This window comes from Canis aureus, chromosome 3, assembly GCF_053574225.1.
Source record: "Canis aureus isolate CA01 chromosome 3, VMU_Caureus_v.1.0, whole genome shotgun sequence".
Lineage (NCBI taxonomy): Eukaryota > Metazoa > Chordata > Mammalia > Carnivora > Canidae > Canis > Canis aureus.
This window is the reverse complement of record NC_135613.1, coordinates 73,404,606-73,431,788: the sequence shown is the minus strand read 5'-3', so window position 1 is coordinate 73,431,788 and position 27,183 is coordinate 73,404,606. Positions and strand designations below refer to the sequence as shown.

Here is a 27,183-nt window from a genome sequence, read left to right as displayed (position 1 = left end):
AGGGTGCTCAACGTAGACCTGGGAACCCCACTCAGAGCCCCCTAATCAGGCTGAGGGTTGGGGTGGGGAGTCCCCCATGCAGAGAATGACTTCTCCTCCTCCTCCGTCCGCAGACACCATGGAGGTGGCACTGATCTTTCTGTGCAGCATGCTGGCTCCCACCGTCCTGGCCAGTGGTAAGTCCCCCTCCAGGTCCCGACCCTGTGAGACTATAGGGCCGGGCAAGGGGGCTCTCAGAGTCTACATGTCTGATCAGTGACGGCCCGTCCCCGCTTTAGTCAGCAGAGAAGGTGCTGGAAGGCAGCAGGTGTTCTCCGAGCCGCCTCCAGCCTGCCCACCCCTCCCCACAGAGCCCAGCAGGCTTTACCGTCAGTCCTCAAGCCTTCCAGGTCTCTGTAGACTGTCAGTCTGAACCTCGGGAGCCCACTCTAGAACCTGACCTTGGTCTCCGTTTCCCTGGCTGTAACAAGAGGCTAACAGCCCCTGCCTCGCAAAGGATGTGGATGTGCTGTGGAGGCAGACTCACACTGGGGTTCTGAGCCGAACCCCCCTCGACTCTCAGGCTGGCCCACCCTTCTCTGCCTCCCCAGGCACCTGTATGGTGCTTCCCAGGAGTCCCTTTGTGAGAAATGAGGCCTGGGGGGCTTGGGCGGTATTCGGGAACCAGAGGTATAAGTGTCTTTCTCTTGCCCACACTTGTTTCTTTTTTTCAGCAGCTGAGCAGGAGAATGAGAAGGACCCTTTCCATTATGGTGAGCTTGATGGGAACCCTGGGTGGGGAAGGGGAGGTATAGCCCCACCCGGGGGAGGGCAAGCCATGCTCTTCCCCACCTTCCTCTCATTCCATGTCTCACTCTTGCTCCTTTGATAGACTATCAGACGCTGAGGATTGGGGGCCTGGTGTTTGCCGTGGTGCTCTTCTCGGTGGGGATTCTCCTTATCCTGAGTAAGTTCGTTCCCTGTTTGCTCTGGAAGGGTGTTGTCTGAGGCTGCTAAGCAGGTAGAGAATGGTGTCAGAGCCAGGCCACACCCTCACCTGGACAGAGAAGAGGCTGTCCATCCTCCCTGGTATCTCTAGGACCTAATATACAGCCTGGGGCACATAGTAAGTGCTCAGTAAAACAGTGAAGAATGAGCAAAATAAATGCTTGATGAAAACAAACGGAATAGGAAGGGGCAGGGTGGCTCTCCTGGGGCTGTGTCCAGGAGGCATAGGTGGGGCAGGGTCCACAGGAGTTAGAGGCTGTCCCCAGAGTGCTCCGGAGGATGTGCCCTGCATTTGTTTTTCCCACATGAGCCTGGGCTGCATGGAGCCCTGTGCACTTGCCTGATTGAGTCGACTCAATCAGTGGCAGGGTAGTCAATTGAAGCCACTGAATCGTTGAACCTTGACCTCAGAAGAACCCTACTCCAAGGATTGCTGCACGTTGCTGTGTTTTTTATGTAGTCCTATGTGGCAGCCCTGCTCTGGTCAAGCCAGGAGCGTGACCTTGGGCTCAAGCCGGGAGCATGACCTTGGGCTCAAGCCGGGAGCATGACCTTGGGCTCAAGAAGCATGACCTTGGGCTCACAGCGGGAGCATGGCCTTAAGCTCGAGCTGGGAGCATGACCTTGGGTGGTTTCTTTGCTTTTTAGGTCGCAGATGCAAGTGCAGTTTCAATCAGAAGCCCCGGTAAGGATGCCGTGTCTGTGGACATCTGGGGTGAAACTAGGAAGGGACAGGGAGGGCCCCCTGGTGTGTGAGCCCAAATGAGCGTTCTTTTGACTTCTTAGAAAGAGGCCTTGTGTGTGTGTGTGTGTGTGGAGAGCAGAGGAGAAGCTTTGAGCACTGCCAGGCATGTTCTGGGGCAAAGTAAATCTCAAACTGTTGAGGCGAGCCCCTCCTCTCTTCTGATGTATATTAGGGAGGGGAGGTAGGCAAGAAGGTGCTGGATGCTCGTCTGGAGGCCCTGGAGACAGTTGGGCTTGGGAGGAGGGATGCAGAGGGCCTCAGAGCCTCTCAGGAGGTCTACATCCTTTCTATAGGACCTGTGTCACTGCCCCTGCTTGTTACCTGCTCATGGGGCTCTTCGGCTGAGTAGAAGCTTGGGCTCCCTGTCATTCATCCCCTCCCTTAAAGAATGTACCCCATTAGTCCACTACAAAAACCAGGGGTAGCACTGGACCTCCGAAGTCCAAAGTCTGGCAGGACACAACCCAAGCCCTGAGGCGGCCTTTGGCCACTCCTTCCCAGCACTTAGTTGTCTCCAGAGCCAACACTGAAGGTTCCTGTGAGTTCCCGACACTGCACCCTTCAACCCCAGCTTCTACCCCCTGCCCCACGCACCCCCAGGTGGAGAGTGCACCTGCCCTCCAGTGACTCAGTGGGGACCCATGCAGACTGTCGCGTGGCAGCAAGGAGAGTGGGCTTGCTGTGCAGACCTCTGACGGAAGGGCTGTGTCTCTTGTTCTTGCAGGGCTCCAGGGGATGAGGAGGCCCAAGTGGAGAACCTCATCACTGCAAATGGTAATGTGACCACCAGCCCCGGGGGATAGAAGTCACTGCGGAGGGTCCTTGGACATCTCAGGGAAGGGTGGTCATCGGGCACCACGGTCTCCCTAGGGCTAAGCAGACGTGCTCCCGTGTCTGTGCCGTAAAAGGGGCCTCTAGGGCCTCTGCTCTGCGTGGCTCCCTCACCTCCCCCAGACAGGCTTCCTTCTCCCTACTGACAGCCACTGTTCAGAGGGCATCCGCTTTGTGTTGGGCACGGTACCAGGGGCCTTCATGTGATTAGACCTCACTGTCAGCATTTTATCACCAAGGGACTCAGAAAAGCTAAGGAATGTACCAGACTCTTAGAATCAGCAAGTAGCAGGGTGAGGATTTGCACCTGGGTCTGTCTGACTCAGAATCCTGCCAAGTTGCCTCTTGGCTGTACGGTCCAGACTCTCCCCTGGTGTCGGGCACGGGCACAGCTGCCTGCAGGAGGGTGGCCTGCTGGGGTGAGGGGCCCATTCACTGCAACCCATTCAATTTTTTTTTCTAGCAACGGAGCCCCAGAAAGCAGAGAACTGAAGTGTAGCCCTCGGGTAGGAAGGTAAGATTCTGTCTCTGTGTCTTTTTCTGGTCCCATCACTGTTCATTCCCCAGAGAAGAAGTATGGGGCCAGCTGGTGCGGCGGGCACCGCTTTTATTATGAGCCACGCTCTGAGAGCAGTAAGACGGGTGGAAACATCTGAGATGCACCACACATGCGCAGTAAACAGTTGGAAAATCAGGCTTCTGCACAACCCAGTGGTCAAGTGCATGGGGTGTTATTTTAGCTGCCACGTGGGTAGGACTTGGGAGAGAAGTATGGTTCGTGAAATACCCCTAATATCAGAGCAGCATGAAGATAATGGCTTTTAGTGATGATTCAGAAGGTATCTTAGGGTGACTTGAAAAAAAATTAACATTGCATAATGAAACTTTCTGTGTCTACAGAAAATCGAGGAGAAGAGTGGGTTACCCGCCCCCCCCCAACCTGCATCATCCATGCACAGCCTTCAGAGGCATTGTGTTTAGTATTTGCTTCCGTTGATTGTTGTAGGGACACAGAAGAGTAATAACTGAAGCGCTTTAGTTTGCAAAATATTGCCACACGCAGACTTGGTTTATGATGTACCTAGAACATACTGGGGCCGGGGGGTGCGAGGGGGGCAGTCCACTCATGTCTGCCTTGCATAAGGCATGATAGACAGGTCTACAACTTCATCCTAAATTGTCAGTGAAGAGATTTCTCGTGCAGAAATGCCCGGTACACCACGAGCTTTTACTGTGATGGCGATAACACGGTGGACTTGGGTAGCATGTGAATTTTTTCCTAGGTGCTTTGATGCCCTCGTGACAGCCCCGTGGGTGAGCAGAACAGGGCTCGTTATGTCCATCTTCCAGATGGGGCTCGGAAAGGTCAGGGATTGCCTACGTGCGAGGTGGCCATCGATGCCAATCTGGGGGGCAGGTGGCCAGGCTGGCGGCTTGGTGTTCTGTCCATTTGTGGCAGCCAGCAGGGCCCATCTTGGGCGTGGGGAGCGGGGGGGTGGGCGCTCCAGGGAGGGAGGTGTGAGCTAGCAGCTGTCGTGTCTTGGCTTTAAAAAAAAAAAAAAAACAACAACAAACTTGGACTTCCTCAGAAACCTTGTTCTCTTAGGTCATGAGACTGTGAGCAACTACTGGCAGTGTCTTGACAGAGAAACTCTGGGTTTAACAATTTTCTTTCCACAGCTACCAGGTTCCAGCCCTGCTGAGAGAAGCACTCCCCTGAGGACCCCTCCATGCCCCCCTCTTTTCCCTGCGAGTCAGGCCCGTCCTCCTTGTGTCCCCAGGAATGTGGTGCTCGGAGTGGGTCTCATCCTGTGGGTCTCAGTGGCCAGAGAGACTGTGCTAAAGGCAGGGAGGCAGCAGGCAGAGATTCCCGAAAGGAACCGAAGTTGTGTTTTAATTTAAATTCTCTCCGCCTTTAGCCTCCAGAACCTGAACGGAGCTGCTTGAACCTTTAGATGCAAATGTTGATGCTTAAGAACACCGGCCACTTCAGCAGCAGATCTTTCCCCAGGAGAAGCCAAGAACATATGTGTCCCCCTGGCCCCCTCCCCATCCCCACAACACGGTCCGCAACTTAATGATGCAACTAACACCCGCCTCCCCTGCCCACAGCCTGCGGTCCCGTCCACCTCCTGTGACGTGTCTGTGTGTGTTTGATGACCGTGGTCTCTGTGGCTGCTTGTTTGTGGATGATGTTGTATTTTAGTGACCCTGGACTCACTTTCCTGGGCGGGTGCTGAGCCGTGTCGCCATCAGCCCCTCCCTGCTCCCCGGTGCCCCCCACCCCCTGATCATCTCCCACTCCCGGGAGCCTGCTTTTTCCCTTGAGAGACCAGTCCCTTCTCTTGATGTAGGGGTGGGTGTAGATAGGGGTAGGGGGCATGGGTGGGGGTCTCCAGTTGTCTCGGGACTTGGGAAGGTTTACATCACCTTCGTGATCCCTCTTCACATGGCCTCTCTTCGCTTCCTTTGCAAGAGCCTGGCTCCTGAATTCTAACCCTGACCCGAGTCTGTTCTGGGGTCTCTCCGCAATCAGAGGGGCGCAGCAGGGAGCTGGTGAGCCCAGTTTTGCCTCCGGGCAAGCTCTGCGCCATCCATGGTCATTTCCTCTTGGGGCTTCCACCACGGAGTCCTCATCTGCCCTGCACCAAGGAAGGCAGAGCAGCCCGGGATCCCGGGGCCAGGGCTTCTACTCTGCCCCTGGGGAATGTGCCCCTTGCATATCTTCTCAGCAATAACCCTGTGGGCTCTGGAACCCTCCTCCTCTCCCCTGTCGTCCCTGCTTCTGAGACTCCCAGCTACAGCCCGGCTCTTCTAGACTCAGATTCCTGTCCCTGAATGAGGTCTCTGGTAGGCAAGGGCTGAGAGGATCCACTCTGTTGGGGCCAGCACTCTGGGGGCGGGGGCGGCAGGGGGAGCAGGGGTCCTTTGCTTCTCTGCCCCCCGTCCCACTGCTCAGGCAGCAGCGATGACTCCTGCACCGTTGGCCTGTCGCCGATTAGAGCGGCAAGTGTGGCAGCTGGGCTGCAGGTTAGAGACCGGGCAGGTCCGCGCAGCCCTGCTGCGGAGGGAACAGCAAGAGGCTGAAAGTCAGGAAGGATGGCAAGTCCAGCCAGACCCCGCCCGTCCCATCCATCGTGTTCTCGTGGAAACTAACCAAACCGCGCCGCTGTGACCGGGACTGCTGTTCTCCGTGTTGTGATCTATCCTCTCAACAGCAAAAAGGAATAAAATACCATTTGTTTCCTAGTGGCTCTGAAGTGCTTTCCTCTGTGTAAAGAGCTTGAGCGTGTGTAGGGCCTGTGGGACACCCCCTTGGTCAGAGGGAGGTGGCGGCAGCTGGGCGGCAGCCAGGTGGTGTGTGTGGTCCAGCGGCCCGACACTGAGCCTCTTCCCTTCCCCTGGACCCCTCCTCACTCCTTCCTCCTCCAGCCGCCCCCTGCTCCTGGGTCAGTGGCCGAGGCTCTGCCCCATGGCGGGACCTGTGCCTAATGCATGTCCTGCACAGCACAGAGTCACAGTGGCTCCACCAAAGACATGCTGGCCTAGAAAGAAAGGCTCTAACCTCTCCCTTTGGTCAGTTCTGGGGCCGCCACCTAAGGACTTGGCAAAGAGGGTGTGGGTGGGTCACTTGGGTTATGATCAGAGCTCTTACCCTTTCATCTTTCTCTAAACCCAAATACTGCCTCCTCCTCGATGAAGCCTTCCTGGACTTCAGGTAGAATGAGCAAGTCCCTTTCTGTGCTCCGGTTCACACTGGTTCCTGCCTTTATCTTCACATTTAGTGCTCCGTACCTTGCCTCCAAACTGTGGAGTCCAGGTGGACAGTGTCCATTCATGAATCAGCTGTGGTGACACAATAGATGGCACATAGGGGCCAGGCGTCACCTACGGTGTCCTCCCAGAGATGTTCCAGTTCAGTCTTTGAGAAAGTACTGTTGGCCAAATAAGCACAGCTGCAAGCTGATTCTCTGGGAGGTCACTGCTGGGCGCCCCCCAGCTCTGGGCGTTTCGTGTGTTTGTATTGCAAGACACAATTCCCAGTGGGTAAGGACTAATAAGTCTTGTTCTAAAAGAGTGTCTGGGACACCTTCACACCATCCCCCACCCCCAAATCTTCAAAGAGTCTAGATTCTGGGAGTTGTTTAGAGCTACAGAATTGGCAGGTGCAGGTCCTGAGTGACATGGAGGTCCAGCTACTCCCTGGCCACCCCTGGGATGTGCAGAGTGCTTATCCTACTTCTGCAACTGCCCTGCCCTCTGCCCCCCCCCACCCCCAGGTCTTTGAAAAGACTGGGGCTTTTCATTGAGATCTTAGCTCAATTTTGTCAGAGATCATGGGGGCTAAAAAAAAAAATCTCTGGTTGCACCTAAAGTTTGTAAATAAGCGACCATTTGCGGGTCAGGGAATCGACAAGTCTGGTGGCAGTTTCAGAGCTTGGCCCGAAGAAGACCCTGAGGCCCCAGGAACACAAGAGATGATGGATATACCTCTTCACATTCATTATTAAAAATAAAACGTTAAAATAAGTGTGAGGAAATCTAATGGAGGAGATTCTGATTTTTCTCACAATGATCATGTTAATGGCAGAGAATGATGTTATTCAGCTCTGGCACATCTAGAAAATAGTTGTCCCTCCTTTGCCAGACTGTCGGCACCCACTTATTTTCCCTCCTGATAACCCAACCTTATCTCTGAGGCAGGTAGGATATTCATACCTTACAGATTCTCTGCTAAATTTGTGGCTGGTCTAGGTCACAGCCTTGAGGCCTGGAGGGACGAGGAACAGGGCCTGGCTGTCTCCAAAGCTCCCTCTGGCATGCCAGGCGGCCTGGTTTCCCTCTGCAGGAGAGGGCTGATGTCCAGAAGAAGAGGATCACAGGGCATGGTGTGACCACATCTGGAACCTGGCTGGCCCTTCAGGGCATACACCAGCTAGACTGTACTCTGCGTCTTGTGGCCTGGAAATAAGATGCATAATGACGATCAAAATAATGGCAATAATATTATTATTAATAACTACATAAAGCAGCTAATATGTGCCAAACCCTGCCCATGTCACACAGCTCAACTCATTCAGAACTCACAGCCCTACCTGGTGGTATCTCAGTTTTACAGAGAAGGAAACCATAGCTCGGTGGGACTGGCCTGAGTTTGCACTCCTGGGGACAAAGCCAAGGTCCAGCCCAGATCCATCCAGCTCCAAGCCCATCTTGCTCTGTGCAGCAGAAGAAAGGATATAGACCCATTTGGGTGCATATGGGAGGAGCAGAATTTGGCCTTGTGTGAGGGAGTCCCTGGTTCTCACAGCTGTGATGATCCCAAATGGGAGTGAGCCCCCTGTCACTGGGAATGTTCAAGAATGGACCCTCTGACCAAGAGGGACTATGAGAATCTACCCGGGATGGCCAGATCTACCCAGGTCCGGGCTCAAATTGAGGACCATCTCCCCTGCCTCCACCCCAACACCCACTCACAATGGACAAGCCCTTTCTCCCTCTCTGGTCCAGGGCTGTAGAGTCAGGGAAGAAGAATCCAGAATCCAGGCATGGATTGCCATTTGATGTGTGTCTTCCCTCTGGACCAATGTTCCACGCTGGCAGGACCATGTCTGACCAGGCAGCCCCGAGGCCGGTGACTGATATCTGTAATTTGGTTGGATATAGGAACTAAGACTTGGTTATATAGGAGAGCTGCCATGCTGTGCCACTTCCCAGAAGGGAATGCTAAGTCCCCAGGCCTCAGACACTGATTCCCAGGTGTCCTGCACATCTTACCTCCCAACTACTGCCCCCTCCCCATGAATTCCACTCCAAGGGTTTTCAAGCCTGTTTGCATGGAGGTGTTTGTGTTATTTAACACCACATAAAAATAGGTCAATCTGCCTTCTGGGCCCCCGGGCTGTGACCCTCCCCACCACTCTGGTGTGTGTGGTTTTATTGTTTTTGTTTTTGTTTTTGCAAGTTGTGGATTGGAACTTGCCAAATTGTTCTTGGAAGAGAGTCAGAGGCAGAGCGCAAGCAGCAGGGAGGGGTGGGGGCTGAGGGGGATGCCAGGCTGAAGGACACGCCAAGGTCACTGGGCTCTCTCCTTCCTCTGGGGAGGAGGGCTCTGGCCTCCCAGTGATCGTGGGCTGGCAGGGGTGGCCGGGCAAAGCCAGGGTGGAGGGCTGTCCAGCTCTATCTGGTTCACCCCACCTTGTCCCTGGCTGTTCTGCCTCACTCTGGGCCCAATGAGAGAGAGAGAGCACGAGAGAGAAAGAGACCAGGTGTGTTTGCCTGAGCCAGGGGAGGAGCTTTGGAAATACCTGTCTCCAGGCCACAAAGAGGAAGAATGCCACCTCTCACCATTAGTGTGATTCATTGCTGTCACAGCTAAACTCCAGGGGAGCAGAATCAGCCAGCTCAAGCCAACCGGCTGTTGATTTTATGGAGCAGGCCCCAGCCCTGGGCCTGCTTGCACAATAATGGGGCACCTGCCAAGACAGTGATGGCAGAGCAGGTGATGCTGGATCGGATGTCACAGACGGCTTGGGCCGGAAGGGGTGGCAGGGGGAGGGGTCCCTGCACTGTCCTGAGGAGTGGGCTCCTGCCTCAGAGCCAGGCTTAGAGGCAGGCAGGCTGGCGGGGGCGAAGGAAGCTCAGGACATTCCCTGGTAGTCCCCTCCCCTCTAGCTGTGTAAGCTTAGGCACACCCCAGCATCTGTCATTTTCTTTGCAAAATGTAGTCCTTTCCTGGCCAGAGGGTAAGCTGGGCTCCAGTGTAACCCTGGGAAAGCCACTTTAGCCTCAGTTTCCTTACCTGTGCAATGGGCCCAGCAATACTTTTCCTGTTTCCTCACAGGTCACAGTGATACCGTGGACACACTGAAAATTCTACGTGCAGCTATGATTGTATTATTAATATGTATACTACCTCTCATTCCCTTACGCATCCTTTTTTTTTTTTTTTTGCATCCTTTCTTTGATAGCGGGATGCCCCTCCTGCCTGTCAGACCTGGGTTTGAGTTCTGGCTCACCTACATCACAGTGCAGTTTCCTCCTCTATTAGATGCATACTACAGAACCTGTGTGGCTGAGTCACTGGGAGGAACAGAGCAGGTCCAGGAGGCAAAAGCTCTTTGGAACTCTCGAGAACCATGAAATGGATGGAATTGTTACCAAGTGAGGATTTCTGGGCACCAGACTTTGAGAAGACACAGGCATATCACAGACACCATAAGCTGAGTTCTTGCAATAGGCCAGACTCGGCCACCTGTGAAATAAATGACAAAGATGGTTATAAAGCCAGATGTGAGCCATTTGGGCCACATCAGCATAATCCAGAAGGTCACGGAGGGAAGGCAGGAGCAGAGAGGGTGGGCTTGCTCCTGGAGGTCTTCCTGCAGCTGCTTTTCAGAAATAAGGAGGGAGGGGCGCCTGGGTGGCTCAGCCAGATGTGTGTCTGCCTTCAGCTCAGGTCATGATCCCAGGGTCCTGGGATTGAGCTCTCTGCTCAGTGGGGAGCCTGCTTCTCCCCCTCCCTGCTTGTGCTCTCTCTCTCTCACTTGCTCTCTCTCTCTCTGTGTCAAATAAATAAATAAAATCGTTAAAAAGGAGGGGGACGTGGTTACTAGGAGGAGAAGGACCACAGCTGGAGAGAGCAGCCCCTATTCTAGTTCAAGCTCAGACGTGAGTTCTGAGAAAAGTCAAGAATGCATTTCTCTCCAGGGTATTCACTGCGGGAGAGGTGGGTCAAACAGGTTTGCCCTTGTCACCAGCTGTAGAAACAGAAGAGGACGTCCTCATCCCTTGCCAGCTCAGGGGCAGAAAGCCTCGGTGACCTTGACTTTCATAGTACATTGCCCTTTGGCAGCTCCCAGGACCTGTGTGCCCCACGGCTCAGGTCATCTTGAAGCCAACACTTAAGGAATGGACCCTCCAGGACCCACCTCCCCTGGCCTCGCCTTATAAGACCCCAGTGACCCTGGCATCTGCGGCTACAGCAGGAGACAGAGCCAACACTCCTTGGGGTTTGGGACCTCTGGGCAGCACGGATCGGCGTCTGGGCACTGCCGCCTTCCCTGCTGAGGGGCCATGCATGCCATGCAGCTGCAGACGGACCCCAGCCCGGAGCCAGGGCTTTCTTGGGGCTCTGGCTTCTTTCCAGCTGCAAGCCGACACCAGGAAGACTGCTGGGGACCTGGGGTTCAAGGCTGTGCACGCTGACGTGCAGCCCCAGACATGGGGGGATAGCAGGCTGGAGAGTCCCATCTTGGGAAGGCGGGTGGTGAGGGCCTTTGCCTTTTGAGCACCAGGCAGACGATGCTCGAGTGGTGTTCCAGCCTGCTGCCTCCCTTGCCATGGAACCCAAAAGTGACCACCCAGACTATTGTCCTGAGACTGAAGATTCAGGGGACAATGGAATGCTGCCTGGGGAAGACAGGGGAGACTGAGGCATGACAACCAAGGATATTGTCCCACTGGGTATGACAGTGATGGAAGAGGGACTAGGACATGGGGCTACCTCTCCATGCCTCCCAAAGATCTCCTTGGCTCCAGCCTGGAACAATCAGACAAAGCGAGTGTGGCTTGGGGCGGGAGTCGGGGGGTCTTGGCCTGCCCCATAGCCTTTCTGGGACAGCACTCCCACCTCGTTTGGCCCCGTATCCTGAGAAAGACTAAAAGAAGAAGTGCAGCCAGACCCCAGCAGTGACCAGCAGTGCTGCATAGGTGCAGGGGAGGAGAGGAAGGTTGGGGGTGCTGGGTGGATGGTAGGATGGCAGAGATTGTGCTGAGGGTCAGGGAGGGGAAGGTGCTCTGGGAACATGCTTTAGAGATCGTCTTGGCAAGGGACTGAGCCCAGGGAGGGGATCACAGTGAGGGTCCTTGCTTCCTTGAAGGCCATCTCGGGTGTGGGTAATGAAGTCGACATTTGTTAGGACCTTCTCTGGCCAGGCCTTCCACCTACATCATTTCAATTCCTACAACAACCATGCAAGGTAGGTGCTTTGTCCCATTTTACAGATGGGAGAAGAGGACCGGAGAGGTGACCTTCCCCAGCATCACAGAGTCCACAGTGAAGAGTCAGGTTGCAAAGGGGCTCATGTGTGGTGTGTCTGTCCCAAGGGGTGCCCCGGCATGGAGAGATGCCTGGGAGGAGGGGCTCTCCTGGGCGTCTCTCTGGGGACCGTGGGGTGTGGGCTGAAGGAGCCGGGGAGAGACAGCAGGGCATCTCTGAAAGAGGGGCACCCTTGTCGCCAGTGTCAGCCAGGCCGATGACCTCAGCTGGAGGAGGACAAGACATCTGAGGGAGGACTTGGGTGTGAGCAAGAGAGAGTAGACCTGCTTGGCTCTTCGCTCCAGGTTCCCCCTGAAAGGAGAAACAAATGCTTTCACAAAAATGGCTGTAGGTCTTTGGGTGAAGCACTGGGGGGAAGTAGAGGGTTGGGGTGAGAACTCCCCAAGGAGGACTCTGAGGGGGGGGGCTGTTGGCAAGGCATGGGGGTTGCTGACCACCCCCGTCCCTCTGTGGGAATAAACTAGTTCCTGTTACCTATTACAGGGCAGGGGATTTCAGGGGAAGAGGCTGTTTAGGCAAGTTCTGGGGCCTGTGTCACAGGAGAGAGGATTTCACATCCAGGATGTATTCAATGGTTTAACAAAACTAGCGGTCCACCCTGTGCCCAGGAATCTACGAATGAGCACAACAAACAAAAATCCTTGCTTTCCTGAAGAAAAGAAACAAACAACTAAAGTAGGGATTTGAGATATTGCAGAGAGTGGGTGTGAACATTTTAGATTAGGGCGCCAGGAAGGGTCTCTTCTGAGTCAATCAACAAAGAGAGACATGAGCAAGGTTAGCCAGGAAGTTCTCCAGAGATAGAGTGTTCAGGAAGACGGAAGGGCCAGTGCAAAGGTCCTGAGGCAGGAGCATGCCTAGAGGGTGAGAAGGCCATCAAGGAGACCAGCACGGCGGGAGCAGAGAGAAGGGGCAGGCAAGTTGGAGACAAGGTCAAAGATGTCGTTGGGGCCAGATTAAGAAGTGCTGTATAGGACACAGAAAGGACTTTGGTTTATAATCTGAGCCCTCAGAGGCTTGGAGCAGGAGGAGAGAGAACCCTTTGTAGGTGATGGGGATGGGTGGGATGACTTTGGATGCCCTTTCCAGTTAGCCAGTCCGTGGCACAGGCTCTCCACCTGGGGTCGAGATGCCTTCCTTCACAGCAGGAGGGCCCGGTAGGGAACACAGAATGTGTGTAGGTGTGTGTTTGCGGGAGGGTGGGAAAGGGCTTCCGGCTGAGATCTTCACGTTTCCGAACCACTGCTGTTTGGCCCAGGTAGCTTCCGCAGTGCCATCTAGCCCCGAGATTTCTCAATCTCTCCAAGTGCCCAGCTTGGAGGATCTCAGCTCCGCAGCCCCGAGCTGCCCAGGTGTGCAGGTTCCACCTGGGAACAGGAGCCAAGGCGGGTGGTGTGAGCAGCTCGGCCCCCCGGCAGGGCCCTCAGGACAGACCTCAGCACCCCCAGATCACTCTCCTCCAGGCCAGCCCGTCGCTTCCAGAGCATCTCCCAGCCTGGAGGTGGCTCTCTGGGGGTGTCATTAGTCATCCCCTCTGGGCAGGAGACACTGCTCAGGAGGGACGATGGGGAGGCAGCTTGTTGTCTGACTGGAGCCGGAGGTCAGAGACTGGGGACAGAACCAGCATCTCCCAAGCCCTGCTTTCCAGGGGCTGCTCTGGGGTGGACAGGCAGGGTGGCCCACAAGTAACCGAGGGACTGAGCGGCACCCAGACTGCTTGTGGCGACCTTGCTCCAGGCCCTTGGAGGCCGCAGAGGCCGGGGAATAGACTTGGTTGAGCCAAGGCAGGAGGCCCGCCGTGCAGCTCCCTGTGGGCTCCGGGTCCCCCTGGGGACGGGCCCTCTGCTCCTCCCGAACGAGAGGTGCTGTCTTCCGGCCCGTCCCCTCTGGCACCAACCGGCAGCCCTCGGAGGCCTCGTTAGGCTGCTACCGGCTCCAGCTGGGCCTCCTGTGTGCGGCGGTGGGGCTGACAGCAGAGCCCGTGGAAGTCCCCGGGGGACGGGAGGGGCCCCAGCTGAGGATGGTTTGGCCACCACGGAACTGCTCACACCAGCTTCCCCTCCTGGCCCCAGCTGCTCCCCATCTCTACCCTACTACCTGCAGCTGCTGCCTCAGTCTCCCCAGCCGGGCCCTGGAAAGCACCCCTGCCCCACCCAGGGTGGCTGCTGAGGGGCTGCTGCCATTCTGCCCATTTCGGGGGACCCCCAGCTGCAGAATGAGATCTGGGGGCAGGATATGTCAGGGCGAAGGCCCTACCTGGCTGGAGGGTGGAGGTGCAGCTGAGTAGGAGCTTAGGAGGACCACAGATAGCTCTTGGGGTCTCCCCCCATCACCCCTCATGTGACCTTTGCAGGCACCCCAGGCTTCCTGGAGGCGACCGGCTGTGGCTTGCTTTGCTGTGGCTCCCAGCTTCCCCCTTCCTCGGGTGGAAGTCAGAGTCTCTCACGTGGATCCCTGGCCCCAGCCCATCCCCACTGGGCTGGTGGGCAGGCACCAGGTGAGGGCCCCCGCCAGCCCCTCCTCCCTGCCTGTCTCTTCCTGCCCAAGGGCCCCACTGAGCCGTGGGGGAGGGAGTGCCGCACTTTGCAGCCAGGCCCTTGGCAACCGGTGCCTCACTGCTCTCTTCCACCCAGGACGCGGCTGGCGGCTCCTGCCATGGACAGGTGGTACCTGGGTAAGTCCCCCGAACCCCAGGCCTCCGGCCCCTGCTCAGACTCGGACACAGGTGTCCACCTCCTCACTTTCGGGTGCACCTACCTGCTCCCCAGAAGTGCAGGAAAAGCAGAAGCGAGGACAGGCCGGCTTTCTCAACAAAGGCATCTCAAGGTGGAGCCCTGGACATGTGATCTCTGCTCTGAGCATCTCTGAGCTGCAGGAGCCGGGAAGACAGCTTGTCCTATCTACCCACCTGTCCATGGGCGGGAATTCTAAAGCCAGGCTGCCGGGTTCAGGTCTTGTTTTCCCCACTCCCTAGCTGCCTGACCGTTGGCAAGTTGTCTCTCTGGGCCTCGGGGTCCTCTTCCATGAGATGAGGATGCTGACGACGGCTTCCTTACCTCTTCCTTACCTTCCTTACCGTTGTGATGATCACACGGCTTGATTTTTGTTAGGTGCTCAGAACAGGGCCTGGCACATGGCATTAAAAATGCAGATTAACAACTTGTTTTTCCTATTGTCCCTTTTGTCTGCCACCACCTCTCCCTCCGTCTACCTGAACTTTCCACCTATTTTTATATCCATTATTGCATAGAATCCTCAGTAGCTTACAAAAATGGACAAAAGGCACTAAGATACTGCGAGAATGTGTAGTAAGGGGCACTGTGTCCTGTGGGGAGAGCTACCGTAGCTTTGGGAGCACAGCTTCAGGGGTCTGGCTTTCTAGCCCTGGTTTTGTCACTAATGGGATGTTGTGGGCAAATCCCTTGATCTTCTTGGTCTGCCCAGTGGGGCTGATGCCACTGCTCTGGTCCCCTCCAGCAGTCGTTGCAGGGAGAGAATGCTCAGCCTCAGCTTCTCCATCTGTAAAATGGAGCAAGCATGGAATCAGTGGGGACAGTGCATATAAAGTACCTGACACAGGGCGCCTGGGTGGCTCAGAGGGTTGAGTGTCTGACTTTTGTTTTTTTTTTTGGCTCAGGTCATGATCTCAGGGTTGTGGGATCGAGCCCTGCATGGTCTCTGTGCTCACGGGGAGTCTGCTTGGGATTCTCTCTCCTTCTCCCTCTGCCCCTTGCTCATATGTGCTTGCGCTCTCTCTCTCTCTCTCTCTCTCTCTCTCTCTCTCAAAATAGATAAATAAATTTAAAAAAGAGAGCCTGACATGGTCAGTCCCTACTAACCATTAGCTGTATTGTCATATTCTCATGAATATTCATCGCTTGGCTCTGAAAGCAGAGGAGAGTGAAATGGGTGTTGGCCCCTGGTGTGCAGGGTCATGGTCATGACCTTGTCTCCATCTCACCCCCAGGCTAATTTTTGCTGTAGGGCAGTTGGCTTTCCTGCGCCCAACAGCTAATGTTCAACAGAAGGTTAATGCCCTGTATTTTCCAGTCGACCCAAATATGACAGTAACAGTAGTGACACTTGCTGTGTACCAGGCTCCGTGCCCTGCTCTTTACCTGCATTATCTCCCTTCTCCTCACAACAATTCCCTGAGGTCAGGAGTGGTCCCATTTTACAGACGAGAAGACACAGAGAAGGCACAGAGAAGTTCAGTAAGCCCACAGAGGCCATTTACTTAGCAAGTCAGAGAAGCCAGGGGATGAACTCACACTTGAATCCCCTGCCACCGCTCAAGGAGGGTTAACGGATGGATTAGTTCCCTTTGGAAGGAGCAACCCATCCTTGGCTGCTGACTGCTGGCTGGGGCCCCTTGGCTACCATTGAGCATTAACCTCTTCTGGAGGCCAGTTCAATGGACTAGAACCCAGCTCAAGGTTATAAGCACCTGGAGTACCCAGCCTGGGGATCCCCAAGGCGAAAGAGGCCACCACAGAGCAGGGAGGCAGCCTCGGAGGTGGGGGAAAGCACCTGACTTCTATACTTTAAGGCCTGCCTCTTCCACCTTGGCCCCTCACCAGCTGTGTGACCTTGGGCCAGGACCCTACCCTCTCTATGCCTCGGATGCATCATCTGGAAAAAGGGGAATAACACATGGCACAAAGAGACAACGGGAAAGTGTTTTGTGAGTTAGAAAAGAAGACATTGTCCTCGTGCTGGGGCCTGACCCCTTCCTAAAGGAGCCCACGGTGCAACACAGGCAACTGGCCCAGGAAAGCTAGATTGTAGAAGGAAACAGCCAGAGGCCGCAGGGAGAGAGATTAGTTAGGGATGGCTGGAGCCTTCCGGCCTGAGGTGTGAGCTGCTGGATGCAGCCCCGATGCATGAAGGAAACAGCAGGCACCGGGCAGCAGAGGCCTGAGACATGACTGTGCACGGTGGGCCATGGGGAGGCACCCAGGGGCGGCCTCAGGGGAGCCCTGGGTGCCAGGTAAGACCAGGCACCCGAAGCAGTGGTCTCCACAGTGGTCGGGGAGGTGGGCCACCGCTGGGGGTGAGGGTCCCTGGGGGCCCCCCCGACACGGCCCCTTGAGCTCTAGTAGACCCCGAGTGGATTTTGGAAGTGCTCCTTCCCTTACTGTGCTGCAGCCCCCGCCAGGGCTTCTCTGGCAGGTGGAAGAGCCCCGTGGCCTACCCATCCCCTACCCTTCTCTGGAAATTTCCTTCGGGAGGGTTTGGAAGCTCAGCCAGCTCCTCCCTGCCCCTGCCTGCCCGCACACCTCCTGTGGCCTCGGAGGGAGCCCCTGCGCTCACACGAGGGCTTCTCTTGTGACTCGGGTAAATATTACCTGGCACTGTTAATGTTTAATGCCCCCACCTCATCCCCGGCCACCCCACGGCCAGCCACTCTCCCCGGAGCGCAGGCAGGAGAGGGCAGCAGGCACCAGCCCAGTCTGCTGGGGGATGGCAGGGGTGTCGATGGACAACGGTGAGTGTGTGTACGTGTGTGAGGTAGGCGGTAGCCTCTCCCTGGCCCATCCTTTGGAGGGATGAGTGGGGCCACCTGGCGCCCCTGCCTTCCGGAGTCCCAGCACCCTTCCCCCATCCTTGCCAGCCTCCTAAGAGGATTTTCTAAAAATTGCCTTGAAAAGGGGATCCTGCTTTAACTCCAAAGGAGTATAGCTCGACAGACAGAACCCTGGGGCCCAGGTGAGAGCTGGGGCGTGGGGGTGGGGACCAGCTCCCATCCTGACCTTCTGGCATGCACCTATCCCGGGTCAGGGTATCTTTCTGGACTGTCTAAGCTCAGAGCAGGAGCTGGAGGGGCTCAGGCTGGCTTTGGGGCCAGAGCTCCCAAGTGTGGGATGCCCCCAGAGGGATCGCATGATGGGGGTCACTTGGGCCTGGAAGCCAACAGGGCCATCTGTTGACTCTGGTGGGCTTAGAGCCAGATCTAAAAAACATGAGGGTTTGGTTGGGGGGAGCTCATCGAATGGCTTGAGAAAAAGGATGAGGGAGGAGGCGGTTTCCTCGTATGAGGGGAGCCACCAGCCTAGTCATGGTTCTGGTGCCAACTCCCCCATGTGACCTTGAACAAGACCTGAACTGAATCTTGGAAACAACGCTGATGGGCTCCTGCTGGGGACAGGCTCCTGGGCCCCCATAGGACCAGGCACTAGCCCCTCCTGGCCAGAGGGGCTGCCCTGGAAAAACTGGGCTCACTACCCGGGGCACGGTTCCGTACAGGGCCAAGACGGGGCTCGAGCAGGGCAGGAAAGAGGGGCCATCCTTTGACAGGGCAGCAGAGCTCTGGCCAGCGCCCTTAGGATGCCCCGAAGCAAGCATGCTCAGTTTGTAGGGCTGGAGGGCAGAGTTGTGACACCTGGTGCTGAGCAGCACCTTCTCGGGTGGGCGAGACCCCAGAAGGCACGGGGACTGGACCACACTTGGCCTAGAAATGCCTCGTGCCTCCTGACCATCTGAGAGGTGATGTAGCAAGGGGGTTAGGCTCCTGCACTCTTAGCAATCTATTGCCTGGGTTCAAATCCCAGCTTTCCCCTTCATGCTGTGGAACTGTGGGAGCATCGCTTAAGCCCCCTGTGCCTCCAGCTTCTAGGGATTATATTGGGGTCATATTCATGCTTCATGGGGAGAGGTTGCAACGGTTAAAGGAGCTGATGTTTTCCTAGCTTTCGCCTGGTATGTGGTAAACACTATACATTGTTTCTTAAAAGAATTTGCTTCCCTTTGAGGATGGAAACATAAGAAAGAAGAATCTAGAAACCCGAGTCCAAGACCCAGTTCCGCCCCCAGCTTCCATGGGGGACTTTAAGCAGGTTCAGTTTCTCCTTCTTCTGTTCCGTGGAAGCGAAGGGCCTCTCTGTCCATTCATTCCACAAATATTTGAGACGCATCTTGCAGTTGATTAGTCTACAGGGGGAGAGAGGCTACGGGGGAGTCCGACGGGAGGGGTCTCTGTCGACCTTCCTACCACCGCAGGAAGCAAGGAGGGGAAAGAACCAACCCACCCAGGGTTGCCAGAGGCCCCGCAGGCAGCACAGCACCCTGCTTCGGATGCTCGCTGTGTGGTCCCGGGTTCACTGTATCCAAAGCGGCCTAGGACGGATGCTCGCACCTGCAGTGGCCTTAGCAGGCCCGCCTCTTGCCCACCTGGACCCTTGGGCCCCTGGGATGGGAAGGATGGGAATTCCACTGTTTCTGTGGCTGGCTCAGCCTGCCTCTGGCTCTCCCCTCAGGTGGCAGCCCGAAGGAGGACGTGGACCCATTCTACTATGGTAAGCCCGGTGGGGCCCCCCTCCCCCCCTTCCTGAGCCTGCCACCACCCACAGCCCCCCACTTGCCTCCCTCTCCTGGTTATCTTTCCCTGGTAGCCTGGGGCTGCTGCTGGGGTGGGCTGTGGGGAGGGGTGCCTGGGACGAGCCACCCACCTCCTTGCCCCCTCCTTCTCAGACTACGAGACTGTCCGCAACGGGGGCCTCATCTTTGCTGCCCTGGCCTTCGTCGTGGGGCTCATTATCATCCTCAGTAAGTGGGGCTGGCCTCATATTGGAAAGGGCTGCCACAGGGGGGCCCCAGGTGGGGGTGGGGGGAAGTCCTCTCACCCTACTTCCTAGATGCCAGAAGGGAAGTGAGTCTCTCGGCTTCCCCCACTCCCCCATGCAGGGTGACGCAGGGTGCGGGAACTGAGGGCCACCCCATAGACCCCTGCGCCTGGGGACGCCTCCCTCCTGGGTCCCTGGACCGCGCAGAGGGAATCCCCTTTCCTCCCGTGCGCCCTCTGGTGGCGCTGGCGGGGGGGGGGGGGGGGGGGGAGAGCTGGCTGCGTCCAGCCTGGGACACTCCAGCCATCTGGCGTTCAGGGCAGGAGAGGGAACCGAACTCCACCGGACACCTCCCTTGGCCGGATCTGGGCACTCTCCCTTCCTGGCATGAGCTGCGTCTCAATCCAGTTAATCCTCTCAGCAACACGGAGGCATGGCCACTACGGTCACATTTGTCGGAGGAAAAGCTACCCACCCCCCACCTGGTGACAGGTGCACCAGCTTGCCCCTGTGGTTCCACAGCCAATCCGAAGCAGAGCCGAGTGCAGCTGACCCCAGGGCTGTCGCCCTCCCACCCCACCTCACCCCACCCCATCGACTGCTGGAAAGCAAGCGTGGCTGGGAGCCAGGGCATTGGACCCCACTGCTAGTTTGCCGTGTGTGGCCCCCCGACTCCCTGGGCCTCAGTTCGCTCATCTGTTAAATAGGGATGATCCCACTTATCTCATAAAATTAGGGCTAGTGTCCAAGACATGGCAGCCAAGGAAGCACCCAGACATAGGCACAGAGTGTTCTAGAGGAGAGAGAGGTCCTTGTGTATCTCCCAGCCCCAGCAGGCACACAGCAGGGGCTTAGTAAATGCTTGTGGACTTGGTCTGGTGCAGCCAGAAGAAAAATAAACAGAAACACGACCTCCTCTGGGGCCTGGGATCCTAGCACATCCCCGGTTAGTGCCCTTCCATCTGAGGGCCTCCGTCTGCAGACACGGCTGCTCTCGCCAGCTCTCGGAAGTGTCTTGTGGGCCTGCACACAGGTGCAGGGGTGGACAGGCCTGAGCAGAGATCTTGGCTCTGGACTTCCAGATGTCCTCCTCCTCCGAGAGCGAGAGCCTACTGAGCAGCTACTCTGTCCTCAGCCCCATGCTGGGGCACCGCCCTGGCCCAGCTCGGTCACTGCTCCGGTCACTGCTCCGTGCGCTCACAGTCTACCAAGGAGCCACTTCAGTAGAAGTTTGTTGATTGACTGACAGCCCAGTTGACTGAATGCTTATGGCCCAGCCCTATATGCAGACCGAAACAGTCAGTGTGGGTCTGGGAGGGGGGTGGGGGGGCAGAGACTAGAGGCTATAGTGCTGCATCTTGAGGGCAGAGAGGCTCACCTGGGAAGCAAGAGTGGATGGGAACTCTCCTCTTTTCTCTCTTCAAGGTAAAAGACTCCGCTGTGGAGGCAAAAAGAAGCACCGGTGAGTGCCCGGAGGGTCCTGGAGTGAGGTGGGGACACCAGGCCAGGGGTGGGCGGGAAAGGGGGGCCAGGTCTCCCAAGCCTGTGAGGAGGGGTCCCAGACCTCAGGGGCCCCAGACTCGCCACCTCCCCCTCTGACCTCCTTGCCTGTCTTTCCCTCCTCGCCTCAGGCAAGTCAATGAGGATGATCTGTAATGACAGGTAAGCTGGGGAGGGACAGGTGAGGGGGGAGCCAGCGATGGCCGTGCAGAAAGAAGGAGAGCTGGGAAGAATGTCAGGTGGTCTGCAACCCACCCTGGGTTTCCAAAAGATGGCCAAGCGCCTGGGGTGGCGTGGGTGGCCCAGGGAGGGGGCAAAGAGGAAGGTGAGATGAGGAAGGGATAAAACAAAAATCCCTGCAGCCCAGATCCCGTCTTTGTCTTTTCAGAGTCAGCGGTGCTCCCAGGGCAGGGGGGCCTTTTGGGAAGCCTTCCCTGAGCTGGTGACCTTTGTCCCCAGCATGGCCAGGCCCTGGGGCTGAAGGAAGCGCCAGGCTCCACGTGACCTCTGGGTCTGCTCGGCCTCCTCCCACCCAGGCCGCCTCACGTTAATAATAAAGCCAGCCTCAGAGAGGCTCCTTCCCCGGCTGCCTCCCTCCCTCCTTGGCTCCTGTGCCTGCCGTGACCCACTCCCCTTCCCTTCCGAGCTGGAGAACAATACAGCCCAGTCTCTTGGTTTTCAGTGACTCGCTCAGGTGCCCATGTGGCAGGAAGTTCAGTATGACAGTCACAGGCCTCTCCTTGACCCCTGAATTGCCAGGAGCCCCGTGGGCAGAGGACTCAGCCTGCCTTCTGAATGCCAGGCGGAGGTGAAGCGTTCACGACAATTGGGTGCTCCTTGGGTATCTGCTCAGGCCCTGGGTGCTGCTCCTGGAGCTCTCTGCTGGGAGCTTCTGCAGACGTGCCCTGAGCTGCCAAAGTTGTGGCTGCTTGTGACCACAGTGTGTGCTCTGCTACCTTCCATGAGCACCAGTGCGCCAGGATGAGTCTGGGGGGCCTGGCACAAGCGCCTCGGCATACGCTGTCCCCCTACCCACCTCCTGACCCTGGTGCTAAGCTCAGGCCACTCCCTTTCTACTCTTGGGCCTTGGGGACTCCCACTGGGCCTGTTCTCAGCCACCTGTCTGGGTGCTGCCTTGGTTGATCCTGGGGCCAGGGTGTGGATGGTGAAGGTGTGACCTTGGCACCCTCTCTTCTAGCCCTGTCCACGCTGGCAGGCACCCACCCAAGCACAACTTGAGCCACGAGGGTGTCAGGCTGCCTCTCCTAGCAGCCCCCGACTTCCTAAAGCCTGTGGCCCCCTTGCAGGGCAGCGTGCTCCCCTCTGGCAGTTTCTGCACCCGAAGGAGCCTATCTTCCCTCTCCTGCTCTTCCTGTGGAAGGGATGGGGTGGCTGGATCATGGCACCACCTAGTGTCCATTTTCATCATCCGGGTCTGTAGGCATGCCGGGGAGGGAGAGGAGAACTTGGCAGGGGAACCCACACAGCAGCACATTAGTGGAGTTTTAAATGAACTGGGTTGGGGGTGGGGGGTGGTCGTGAGTTCAAGCCCTACGTTGGGCGTGGAGCCTACTTAAAATAAAAAATTTTTTTTTTAAAAAGTTAAAACATTTAAAATGAGCAGGGCATGTTTGGGGCCAGAGGCAGAGTAGGCCACCGTTCCATTTCAAATTAGTTTCCTTGCCTTATTGTACCGCTCCCAGGTCCTGAAGACCACCAGCCGTCACAGCGCCACAGAAGGCTTCGACACGCAAGGTCCTTAGGGAGCAAAATAGACAAGCTGCACTTTTCAGAAAGAGAGACTGAGGCCCTGGGAAGGGCTGTGACGTGTCCAGGTGACACAGCCAGCCCTGTATCAGGGCCAGGGCTAGAAACCAGGTCTCTGGCTCCCATTCCAGCATTCTTCTCCTGACACCTGGGGGTGGTAGAGCAGACCCCCACGGGTCCCCCATGGGCTAGGAAAGCAGAGGGAGAAGAGAGAGGGTCTGGCTGCCTGCAACTTGGGGCCAAGGTCTTTGTGACACCCTGCTCCAAATGTGGGCTCCCCTAGGACAAATAAAATGTGACAGGCTGCACCCTTAGATGGAATTCAGTACTTCCAGACACAAGATGGAGCACGTACCTGACCTGCCCACGATGGAGGGAGAGAGATAGGTACAGGCATGGGGTGGGTCTGGCCAGGGGCACTTTCTCGAAGGATGCTGGGTCCTGAAGCTTCTTGGATGAAGCAGCAAGACAAAGTGGAGGAGGGGGTGTTCTAGGTCTGTGGCCCACCTGGGAAGAAATAAGAGCAGTGCAGAGGACTTACACTTCTAGAATGTTCTATCACAGACCTCTGAGGGTACCAAAGATGGAAGGGAACTCTAACTGCTCCACAGGAGAAATGGTCCCAGGTGCATCACTCAGCTCTCCAAGCTCTGGTGCAAATCCTCCGTCCTTGTGAAATGTGAGGCTGTGTTGGGTCTCAGGTGGTGTACCCCAGAGAACCCAGACACCAGACCACCAGACACCCAGCATTCCCTGCAGACTTATAGAATAAGAATCTTGGGGTGGGGCCCCTGAATGCTGATGCTTAAGCTCCCAGGTAGCCCTGGAGGGTAGCTGGGGCTGAGAACCACTGATCTAAGTGACATTCTGAGGTCTGTGACCCGTTCCTGGTCCAGGGTCTTTATGAATAGTTTTCCTTCCCTCTCCACAAAGGTCACAGGGACTGGGAGCTACTGTACATTCACTTCACTCTGGGATTTTTCACGATTCAGACACAAATTGGGTCATAAAGAGCAACCAAGCCTGGTAGTGGTTGAATGAATTACTCTCCATCACCAACAGCGACAAAACCCCCTGGTCGGAGGCCATGCAATTCCCATTATCACCACCAGAGGGCGCATGTGTCTTAGTCTAAAAGCTCCTTCAAATTTGGTCCTTTCCAAGGCCTGGGGCCCTTTGCTGACAGTTGAGCTCCCTGAATGGTCTTCCAGGCTTCCTGGGAAAGCTGCGAGAGCTCTTCTCAGTCTGTTTGCACGTCCCTCAGGTGTAACAGGTGCCCTATCCGGGGTGGTTCTTGGCTGTGGGCCGCGGGCCCTCTCCTTGGGGAAGGCAGTGATCATGTGCGGTCTGCACATCTCCCCCAGTGCTCGGGGTAACCACAAAGCCTCTAACCCCATAGTCTGAGCTAATCAATGTCATGAGCAGGACCTGAGAGAGGCAGAGGCGGCAGGTGGAAGAGTTTGGTTGGTGGTCTGAGTGGCGCCGCCCAACAGAGATCGGGCCACAGAGACTCTGGCTTCATGGACAAGATGCTGGTCATGCTTGACCCCCCACCCCCCAGGAGAATTCGTTCTGGAGGCAAAGTTGCAAGTTATTGGCCTCCTAGGTGGGCACAGCTAGGGGGTGGGGTGGGCGATGGGAGGCAGGGGGAACAGATATGAGGTGGAGACTCAGAGGGCCCAAGCAGACTTGACCGGCCTCACAGTCTGGGGAGAGGGCCAGGCAGCACCACCTGCCCAGTGGTGGCCTCACCCCGGCGCCCTCAGGAAACCCTGCTCTGGCTTTCAGGGCGTAAAAGGTACGCGCTGGCCTTGGATTATAATCCTAGGGCCATGGGGTCTTCTCCTGAGCCTGCCCTGCCCTGGCCTTCCCTCACAGCCTCCATACACAAGCACAGCTGGGCTCAAGGTCGGGGGGGCAGTGCTAGCTAGTGGTGCCCCTGTCCTCAGCTGCCCGACCTCACCCAGCCTCTGAGCACTCGGCTTGGGGAGCTCCCGTACGTGCGGAGTGGGGGCTGAGAAAGATCTGGGGCGGGGGAGCAGGAGATCCCCTCTTGGATCCTCTGGCTCAGTGGCCTGGGCGGGGTGGGGAAGCTCTTTTCCCTGCACTTGGTTTTCCCCATCAGAGGGACAGAGGGCCTGGACCAGATGGTCCCTAATCCTACAGATGCTGAGATGACCTCCCTTCCAGAGTGAGGGTACCTCTGCCACGGGCCTCTGATTTTCTAAACTTTCGGACCTCGGGAGACTCCCCCTCATCCCCAGCAATCCTGAACTCTCCCGGGCTGAGCAAGGAGGGGGTGCCCCAAAGAACCTGCCCGGAATTTCTACTCTGGTCCCACCTCTGTCGGAGGGAGTGGGGTGTCTGGGCAGATGGGGATGGAATGGGGGCCGGAGGGCCTAGCAGAAGAGGGCCCAGAGCAAAGGGGAGCTGAGTCTCCACCCCCCCCCCCCCCCCGCCCCAGATGCTCCCCTTGCTCCTCCTTGCTCCGGCTGGCTGCCACTGGAGGGACGAAAGGCCTCCCTGTTGATCTGCGGCCCCAGGCAGCTCAGCCCTGAACTGCAATTCAGCTGAGGCTTCTGGGGCGGCAGTGGTGTGCCCCTTCTCCATCCTCTGCTGGACACGCACCTGGCCAGGGAGAGATCAAGGCAAATGCCACAGCTGCCAGGCCTTGTCTGGTCGTGGAGGTGAGTCCGCAGCTGGGAAGATGAAACAGGTAGACACCCGGGGCCAGGACCACAGGGGCCTCCATCCAAGCCCTTGGGAGGGCAGTTCTGAGCCCTGAGCTGGCCTATGAGAGCCAGAGGGGCACCCAAGTGACCCAGCCATGGAAGACAGCCCTGGCTGAGGCTCTGTGCCCCCCTCCTGGACTGGGGACAATTGACAGTTTGACAGTTGAGCCACTGAGGGCTTGGGAAGATGTCCTACTTAGAACTTGGGACCTCGGTGCCCAGGACTTCAGCCCCCACACTAGAGGGGTTGGGGAAGCGGTGAGGGAGACCCAAGTGAGGGGTTGTCCCTCCAGGTGTGGATGGGCTTCGTGACTGGAAGGAGCTGCCTGGGGTGGGGGTGGGGCAGCCCCCAGGCTCGCTTTGGCAGCTTATTTTTTGTTAATCTATTTATTTTTAAAAATATTTTAATTATTTATTCATGAGAGACACACAGAGAGAGGCAGAGACATAGGTAGAGGGAGAAGTAGGCTCCCTCCGGGAAGCCTGATGCGGGACTCGACCCCCGGACCCCGGGGTCACACCCTGAGCCACAGGCAGACACTTAAGTGACTGAGCCACCCAGGTGTTCCTGGCAGCTTATTTTTCCAGCGTGTTGGCCTGAGTGGCCTGAGTCACCCTGGGTGACTTCCCCGAGTCCTGCTCCCCCAAACCCAGAGGCCCCCAGATCTGCGTCTGTATAGATATCTGTAGAGCTCTAAACTTGGTTCCCTTTTCAAGAAATTCTCCGTCACTTCCCCAAAGGGCTTCTCTGGTGTCATCAGGAGGAGTTCCCCAGGTGACGGTGGCAGGGGAAGGCAACGTGGGGTGGAAGCTCCGAGCTGAGGCAGTCTTTTGTGGCCTTGGGGCCCCAGCAGTTCAGCGTAGCCGGTGCCTGAGAGGTGGAGAACTGGCCTCTCTGGTGGCTTTGCCCTCAGCCTGCTGTGTGACCTTGAGAGGGCCCTAGACTGTCTCTGGGCTTGGGTTCACGAAAGGCAAACACAAGACAACACCCCAGGCCCCGGCTTCAGAAGCCAAGGGGTGAAGGGAAAGGGCTAATGGGGGGGCTTTAGCAGTTCCCTTGTTGCTTCCTGCCCCCAGGAGAGCCGTGCTCAGAGACAGCTGCGTGCGTGTACTTGTGTGTGCGTATACACACTTGCTTCCTCCCGGTGGTGAGAGCAGAGGTACCCTGCAAGTGGTGAAGGCAGACAAAAAGCCACACTCGACAAAGCCTAGGAGATGAGGCTGGCTTGGCCCCGAGCCAGGAGCATGTTGAATTCTCTCGTGGTCTTTGTCTCCTGAAAGGCCTATCCATCAGCAACAGAGTCGTGCCAAAGCAGCCTGCATGGGAGTGGAGTGTCCTCTGCTCTGAAGTAAATAATATTTCAGGTCTCACGTCCATGGACCATATGCTCCCAACACCGTTAATAACATTATCAGGGAATGGCTGCAGCCCTTACACGCCTGCCCCGGGTGTGAGTGGGATAGGCCCAGCTGGGCCTCAGCTACTCCTGACCTCCTGACCTGTCCTCCCCGGCACCGCCAGAGACCTGCCTGTCCAGAGACCCAGAACCTCTCTGGATTCTGACCATCCCTCTGTAAGGGGAGGAGAGGCCTGCCTTACTGCCCCTGTCTGATGGTTCACCCACCAACCCCCAGAGCCCAGCCTGTCCCTGGCACATAGTAGGTGCTCAGTAAGTGCTTGCTGAATGCGCACATGACCGGCTGACCACCCTCCCACTTTCCAAGGGGCGAGGAGGGCCGCTGGGCTTAGCCATCTGGGCGGGTGGCTGGAGTGGTGGTGTGTGTGCACTGGCTCAGGATGCCATACTGGGCACCTCTCTCGGGGACGGCCAGCATTTCTTCCTTGGCATCGTGGTAAAGATCATAGGCTTTGACCCTTGGCTTCACTAATTGTGAACTGTTAGGGACCCTGGGCAAGTCCCTCCTGAGCCTCGGTTTCCTCAGTGGAGAGACAATTTCTAACTCTTGGTGGTTCCTTGCTCCCAACCAGTCTGTAAT

The 27,183-nt window shown here is 56.8% G+C and overlaps 2 protein-coding genes and 2 long non-coding RNA genes across 12 annotated transcripts in view; 2 read left to right on the top strand and 2 right to left on the bottom strand.

Annotated features, from left to right (window-relative positions):
- Positions 1–5,812, top strand: part of FXYD6 (FXYD domain containing ion transport regulator 6) — a 30,963-nt gene extending 25,151 nt beyond the window's left edge. The window contains exons 2-8 of one of the 2 annotated variants that reach the window (XM_077893701.1): positions 114–176; positions 717–752; positions 872–946; positions 1,636–1,672; positions 2,457–2,506; positions 3,027–3,077; positions 4,483–5,812. In XM_077893701.1, the coding sequence (XP_077749827.1) occupies positions 119–176; positions 717–752; positions 872–946; positions 1,636–1,672; positions 2,457–2,506; positions 3,027–3,055 (285 nt within the window). In that variant the 5' untranslated portion in view covers positions 114–118 and the 3' untranslated portion in view covers positions 3,056–3,077; positions 4,483–5,812. Of the gene's footprint in view, positions 1–113; positions 177–713; positions 753–871; positions 947–1,635; positions 1,673–2,456; positions 2,507–3,026; positions 3,078–4,482 lie in introns of both variants that reach the window. The other variant, XM_077893700.1, reaches the window with a different exon arrangement.
- LOC144311335 (uncharacterized) lies at positions 4,629–14,100 on the bottom strand. Of its 3 annotated transcripts, XR_013376917.1 has the most exons (5): positions 13,881–14,100; positions 9,583–9,818; positions 8,042–8,209; positions 7,283–7,525; positions 4,629–6,409 (listed from the first exon to the last, which is right to left on the bottom strand). It is a non-coding gene; the product is annotated as an uncharacterized LOC144311335 (long non-coding RNA). The 3 variants fall into 3 exon arrangements; XR_013376916.1 differs by lacking the exons at positions 9,583–9,818; positions 13,881–14,100 and adding an exon at positions 8,912–9,039; XR_013376914.1 differs by lacking the exons at positions 9,583–9,818; positions 13,881–14,100 and adding an exon at positions 8,872–9,035.
- Positions 10,529–22,774, top strand: FXYD2 (FXYD domain containing ion transport regulator 2). Of its 6 annotated transcripts, none has more exons than XM_077893695.1 (8): positions 10,529–11,029; positions 13,978–14,121; positions 14,258–14,298; positions 18,881–18,919; positions 19,095–19,169; positions 20,612–20,648; positions 20,818–20,848; positions 21,075–21,273. In XM_077893695.1, exons 1-8 carry the CDS (start codon positions 11,002–11,004, stop codon positions 21,130–21,132), a joined length of 453 nt encoding a protein of 150 aa, XP_077749821.1. In that variant the 5' UTR covers positions 10,529–11,001; the 3' UTR covers positions 21,133–21,273. The 6 variants fall into 6 exon arrangements, with proteins under 6 accessions (XP_077749821.1, XP_077749824.1, XP_077749820.1 ...); XM_077893698.1 differs by lacking the exon at positions 10,529–11,029 and adding an exon at positions 11,523–11,544; XM_077893694.1 differs by lacking the exon at positions 10,529–11,029 and adding an exon at positions 12,064–12,976.
- On the bottom strand, positions 22,371–25,370 carry LOC144311336 (uncharacterized). Its single transcript, XR_013376918.1, has 3 exons — positions 25,082–25,370; positions 22,809–22,960; positions 22,371–22,444 (listed from the first exon to the last, which is right to left on the bottom strand). It is a non-coding gene; the product is annotated as an uncharacterized LOC144311336 (long non-coding RNA).
- Between the last annotated feature and the right edge of the window lie 1,813 nt (positions 25,371–27,183).